The following is a 6,870-nucleotide window of genomic DNA, read 5'->3' as shown; positions in this document are numbered from 1 at the left end:
TTTCTGTCAAACGGAACTATGTACATTAAGACATGAGCCCTGAGAGCCATAAGAATATATGCTTAACAGGGCTCACGTCATAATGCACATAGTTCCGTTCGGCAGAAATACGTCCAATTAAAACTAATGAGTCGCCAAGATAAAAAATCGTTGAAGGTTCAATTAGGAAATTTTTTGCTCGTGATTAACGGAAAAACTGAGATCAGACACTCTCAACATTCTACATACTCAGCAATGATAGTGTAATCAGTTAAACTTTGCGCACGTCAGAACATGAAACAGGATTTTTTTTCTATCTTTTAAATTTTCAGGTGAAGTCAATTTCCAAGCTTTTTGATGCACTGCATTTAAGTAATCAGTCTATAGTTTTTACTTGGTTAAAAATGAAAGAGGGCATTTGGTGTGCTAATTCTACATTTTTTTCAAACCTGGGCGGAACGACTGATTAACTTTCAAATTAAAATTTTTATTAAGAGGTTTTGAGATTTTGGACATTATTAGCAAGGGCATTGTATGAATTGGACGTATTTCTATCAAACGGAACTAAGCGCCAATTTGAGTTCCTTTTGAGGAATTTAGAATGCCGGATAGCGCGTTCTGTCAAACGGAACTAAGCTCCATGGAAAAGCATTGCGAGTATAGGACGGAATGAGCCCGACGCCCGGTTCCGCCGCCAATCCAAGCCTCCCTCTACCTTCCTCCCCCTATGGCGCTTAGTTCCGTTTGACAGAAATACGTCCAATTAAAAGGTTCCCATGAAACATTCACTAGTTATTAATGCATTTTCTTGACTCTTAATTAGATGCTCTTCTCAAATTTCTTTGCTTTTGAGGAAAATGTACTTCTACTTAGGAAGTATTTTCTTCTCATTTTCCCTATTAGCTGTTATTCATAAAAAAAAGCCTCATTACAAGAAATTTAAGTTTGGGGTTCAATGATATAGCTCATATTCCTTACAGAACAAAGTTAATTGTATTAATTTAATTATTTCCCCCAAAAAATTGGAACGCAATTTTCAACAGTGAGATCAAAAGTAGTGCGAGGTCAAAAGTTGTGGTGGCATTGCGACCCTACCAAAAGTTCAGGCACGATTTACCTCTCATTTAATTAAGAATGCTCTCAATATCTCTTTACATAAATTGCTTGTTTCCTTAGTGATGGGGAAAAATGTTTTACCACTTCAAAAGAATGCACATATCCACGCTAGAAAATCTGAGCACTATTGTATCACAAGTACGCTCGCTCTTTTGTTTATGACTGCGTCAATTCTTAAATGTTGTACGAGGGTTCATTGATCGATTTTCAACTATTTTAAGATGGATTATAGAAAAAAGAATTTAATTTGAAAGGATAAAGGCAAATCAGAGAAACACGATTTCCTTACAAACTAATTTATTTTAATACACACGTTGGGACTAATTTATTTGATTTTCTGCTAACATTTCCCATTACTGATCCAATTGCGAAAACTTCTAATCTTGAATCTACAATGTAGTTATCGGCGGCAAATTCTGGAAACAAAAATAAAAAATCTGTTAAAGTTTTCGTCGATTACAGTTTTGCTATTCCATGTTACTGCGAGCAGTATTTCAGGAGATCAAACGCTGTTGCATATATAGTTCAATTATTTTTTACGATTATTCAAAGTTTTATCGCTTGAAATTTAGCAAAAAAGCAACATTTGTTTAGAACGAAAATTGAATGTCGTTTGCTCACTTTCCAAAGTACCAGGATAACTGAGCTTTTACATGGAAACCAAGCAACATTTTTTTAATGATGTTATTACTTCAGAACATTTCCTGGCTCTCAAAACATTTTTTGGTGATTTCAAGAGTTATTTTCCTGTAATTTCAATACACGGAATGGAGGTTTTTGGTAGATAATTTTAAAACGCTAATTGAACTTACCAATAAGTCTAGCTCTTAATTCTGAGACTGGAATGATAATGGTTTCTTTGAATGGGTCTTCACTTTGTTTTGGATTCCTGTTCATGGGATTGTCTCCATCAACCTGAAATCAAATACAGAGAATTATTTCAATGTAATTCGTAGTCAAAGTAGTCATAGGAGGAGTGTGAAAAGCTCTCTAACTGCTTTAGTGGAGACTTTAATTAACCATCAAGTGGAATACATGGCCCACTTTTTTGCGTAGATTTTTAATGAAAAAATGATTAATTTGATTGAAATGAAAAATTGACACAACTATTCAGGCATTGTACTTTCTACAGAACTTAAAATGGATTTTTTTCTTTGCGAGTCTTTCACGGATACATGATTTAAAGTTCGAGGCCGAACTTTGCAACATTCGGGCTACCTATGAAAATATGTTTCCCACTGAAAGGGCCTTTTTCCTACTAAAATGTTTTTAACAGATATCAGTTATGTGACCTAACAATAAGTGATTTTATCGAAGAAATTGAAAAGTGACAGTCTCATAGATACTTACATTAACTGTGACGAATCTAGTCATACAATTACTGAAGTTGGGGTCTGTGGATAATGGAGTCCCTATCGTTTTGACAGCTCCAAACAGGTTGGTGTGTTCGTATAGTTCCCTAAGTGCTGTTTCTCCTGCTCCTTCGTTCTCTTGAACTAAACCTAAAATTGAAAAAAAAAGGCACTCAGTGAAAAAATCTACGGCATTGAGTAATTTATAAGTAACGAAAACACGGTATTAAGGTATAGAAAATCTGAGGATCTGGCTGCATTTTTCTCGCATATCCACGGCTAGTGTCAAAAAATATGTTTCTCAATTATACCGTATAAAAATCACCTACTATGTTTTATTTTTCTAGAGAAAATCAACTGAAATTTCAGCTTAAAATTTTTGTGTATTTTTGAAAAATTTCCAAAATATGAAAAAATGCATTTATTTCTAAGCGGCATTCGATTACAATGTTCGTTAAAAAATGTCGATAATAACGATGGAAGAAATTTTGTCAACCATGTGCGCGTACTTAATTTAATTTAATTTAAATTAATTAGATTTAATTTTCTTAAAAAGGCAAGCTCATTATAAGATGATTTTATAGAACAATGTGCACTGACTGAGAATCTGTTACTCCAGCTTGACACCAATCAGTGCAGCATGTTTACAAGAGATGCAACGTAATAATGCAAACAATGACTCCCCCAGATTCATGATTCATGTCAATGTAAATATAGAATAAATATATTAGAGAGTAGTTTTAGGATATAACTTACCTGAGACCATTTCTATCGTGTAGGTTTTTAGGGCTGGTCTGAATTTCTTCACTAGGATAATACAGTCATGGTACAGAAGTCTTTTGTAGAAAGCTAGTACTGTAACGGAATCAACCCTGTTGCCATCTCTTCTGGCTATTCTTGTGGCTCCTTCCCAACACCTATAACAATGTGAAAGGAAAAATGCAATACTATTTTAGAACTAGATCGAGGATTTTATTCGAAGAATAATACATTATCTCAACCGGAGACTTTTTCACACATATTCATTGCAAGATTCTACCTTAGTTTTAACTTTATAATGTCATGTTAATGGCGAAATTTTGTCTTATTTTGAAGTATGTAGCACCAGTGGCGTGGCGTGCTTTGCGATTTATCGATTGATCTGTCATTTAAACCTATGGAAAAAGATCGATGCCCATGGTGTTCGCAGCGAACACCTTAATAATCGATTCTTTACCATAGGTTTAAATGACATACCAATTAATCGATACATCGCAACTCACGCCACGCCACTGTGTAGCACGCAAATCCTATATACATAGTTCCATCGATCATAATACGCCAGTTTGACAGTTATTTCTTTACTCTCTCTATCACAAATTCCCTACGGAAACTATTCGTGATTCAGTGTTGTGCAAGAGGTAGCATCAAAATTGAAGGAAAACTTATTTGGAAAGAACACTAGCGCTTTCATTAAAAGCTCTGCGCAGCTGTTCTTGACGCACGTTTTGTACATTAGAAAATCGAGAAAAATGTTTTACCTTTCTTGAAAAAATGAAAAAATAGAAATTCCTAGTATGATAAATTTTCACTTGGAGACCTTTATCCATGATAAGGACTGTTCGGTGTCCTTTGTCTATATAAAAAATTCAGATGCATGGACATAAAAGGGACATAAAAGGGACAAAAAGGGAATTTTATGTTCCCTGCGTCTTCGATGAAGGCAACAATGAAGTTTCTAATACTATTCGTGATCAAAACAAAAATTTGATATTTCCCAAGCATCCGAAAAAGACATCCGCCCATGGGAAATATGAATTAAAACATTTTGCCTTTAGAATCTAATGTTCGACCTTTCAACGTGTCTCCCTCAAAATTTCAAACAATGGACCTAAAAATTTCTAGAAGTCCCAGAATCCAAGCAAAAATCGGATTTTTCCCATGCATCTGAAAAAGTTAGCTGACTTTCGGAAAAATTGACTCTGAAAATTTTACCTTTTGAACCCAATATTTCAACCCCATTGCATTTGTCTCAAAATCCCGAGAAAACTATTTGTGAAAATTTTCGAAAGACCTCGCAATCTTAGGGAAAATTGAACATTATCCGTGAATTCAAAAAAGACATCTGCCGCATAAAAACGTTGAATTTGGAACTTTTACTTTTCGAATCGTATATTTCAACTATATATGCGTATTTCTCGAAATTACAAAAAAAACATGATTCAAGAATTGTCAAAGAAGCCAGAAACAAAAAAAAAAAATTGGACATTCTTCAGCTTCTGAAAGAGTCATCCGGCTCGTGAAAAAGTCATTCGGCTCGTGAGAAAGTCATACGACTTGTAAAAAAGTCATCTGGCTCGTGGAAAAGTCGAATTTGGAACTTTTACTTTTTGAATCTGATATTTTAACTTTCAATTCGTTTTTCTCGGAATTACAAAAGAGCACGATTCAAAAATTTTCAAAGAGGCCATCAGAATCAAAAGAAAAATTGGGCATTCTCCATGCATCTGAAAAAGTCATCCGGCTCGTGGAAAAGTCGAAATTGGAACTTTTACTTTTTGAATCTAATGTTTTAACTTTCGATTTGTCTTTCTCGAAGTTAGGTACAAAAGAGCACGATTCAAACATTTTCAAAGAGGCCATCAGAATCAAAAAAGAAATAGGACATTCTCGAAATCACAAAAAAATGATTCAAGAATTGTCAAAGAAGCCAGGAACAAAGGAAAAATCGGACATTCTCAATGTATCAGAAAAAGTCATCCGACTCGTGGAAAAGTTGAATTCATAAATCGTACCTTTTGTATCCGTTAATGTCGAAATACGAAACTCTAGAGAGGGTGAGTCTTTCTCCTTGGGCGATGGATTCCTGTTGTATGACACTGGAGACGGTTTTGTCGTTGGTGCGAATGATGATCTCGGAATTGAGATCGTTCCGGGGTATATCAACCTCCATCATGGTGATTGGCGGGTAGTCGAGTCAACTAGAAAACACACTGACCGTAGCGGAAGTCACTGAACTTGAGCGGCAGAGCAGGGTGGATCGACTGTCGGTCCGAACCGCCTCGCCGGGAGTATTTATACGAGCTTTCGTCACTAATCAGCAATCAGCACTGACACCGCTGACCGGCAGCATCATCACAACTAATGCTCAAATCACGCCTGATCACTCTGTAGCATCACCAGGCGTGATAACTGTTTATTTGTTTTCATTCCCTCCCCTCGTCTCCGCCCCGGTCGCCACCACCGTCCCCTGGTGGTGGTCAGCGTGTGTGCACCTCTGCTCTGCTGTTTCAGCACTATCCTCCACTTTGATCATGCTGCCTGCGGCTTGCTTGGGTCACACGCTTATCGCTCGTTACCTGCGCTAGGCTCTTCCGCGCCCCATGTGTCTCTGAATCAGCGCTTAAAATGTTTACATCCGAGCCTTTTCCCATAATTTTCGTACGGAACACGTGTGGTTTTAAAGCGCAATTTTTCCTCGGAATAGTTGAATGTATGTTGAACGGCATGTGCGCTTCTCACGTTGTTTGCATTATCGCCGCTGTCGCAGGGGATAACAGCATCGAAATTTGTCTTCTTAATCATAGTTTGATTGAGGCATCACTAATTTGGACGTATTTCTGCCAGACGGAACTATGTGCATTAAGACATGTGCCCTGAGACCCATGAGAATACATGTATAACAGCGCTCACACCCTAATGCACATAGTTCCGTTTGGCAGACATACGTCCATTTCAGAGGAAGATTTTGAATTTCGATTACTTTATTAATTTTTTTCAACATTTTTCAGTGTATTAGAGTCTTCTCCCATCTTAAAAATAAATAATGAACAATAATGAACAATAATGAACGGCTTCTGGGCCTGGAACAGACATACCGTCCGTTCCAGGCCCAGAAGCCGAAGTTCTGGGTGCTAGAGCCGTAACTTCGACAGCTCCAGCTACTCCACCCAGAACTTTCGGCCTCTGACCCAGGAACGCGGGCCGTGTGTCTATGTAGCCTGTGAGCACGGCTTCCACGTTCGGAATTTTTTTTCGGTGTTATTGGTGATATGTCTTTCATTTATTTCATTTAGAAGCACAAAGATTATAACGAAAGTCACTCGTCCTTTGGGCATCACGCCGAACTAAAATGCCTAATACAATTATTTAAACTCCTGAGCCGCTCAAGTTGCGTCCATTGATTTTAAGGCAAACTTGATTTCTCACTCCCGTTTTCAGTAATTAAGATATGAACGCGTGACAGAGGCTAAAGCCTAGCTTTCGCAACCTTTCTTCCTATTAATATCAAGATATTTTTCTGCAGGGAGAATCGAGTAAAAGTTACTGGACGTTACGGAGCGATGATCATTATAAATACAAAGATTACAACGAAAGGCACTCGTCCTTTGGACATTACGCTGAACTAAAATGCCTAATACAATTATTTAAACTCCTGTGCCGC

General features: G+C 37.1%; 1 protein-coding gene across 1 annotated transcript; it reads right to left on the bottom strand.

The window, feature by feature from the left end:
• Positions 1-1,309: 1,309 nt before the first annotated feature.
• Positions 1,310-5,574, bottom strand: LOC109039647 (ADP-sugar pyrophosphatase). The gene is made up of 5 exons (XM_019055234.2): positions 5,222-5,574; positions 3,204-3,364; positions 2,446-2,597; positions 1,908-2,010; positions 1,310-1,511 (listed from the first exon to the last, which is right to left on the bottom strand). Exons 1-5 carry the CDS (start codon positions 5,380-5,382, stop codon positions 1,393-1,395), a joined length of 696 nt encoding a protein of 231 aa, XP_018910779.1. The 5' UTR covers positions 5,383-5,574; the 3' UTR covers positions 1,310-1,392.
• Between the last annotated feature and the right edge of the window lie 1,296 nt (positions 5,575-6,870).

Source organism: Bemisia tabaci, chromosome 2, assembly GCF_918797505.1.
Source record: "Bemisia tabaci chromosome 2, PGI_BMITA_v3".
In the NCBI taxonomy this organism is placed as follows: domain Eukaryota; kingdom Metazoa; phylum Arthropoda; class Insecta; order Hemiptera; family Aleyrodidae; genus Bemisia; species Bemisia tabaci.
This window is presented reverse-complemented; position numbering and strand designations above follow the sequence as displayed.

Coding starts and splice junctions, on each gene's coding strand:
- LOC109039647 (XM_019055234.2), bottom strand. CDS start 5,382: ATGATGGAGGTTGATATACCCCGGAACGATCTCAATTCCGAGATCATC. Junction 3,365..5,221: donor GACATTAACGGATACAAAAG/GTACGATTTATG, acceptor ACATTGTTATAG/GTGTTGGGAAGGAGCCACAA. Junction 1,512..1,907: donor ATTAAGAGCTAGACTTATTG/GTAAGTTCAATT, acceptor TTTTGTTTCCAG/AATTTGCCGCCGATAACTAC.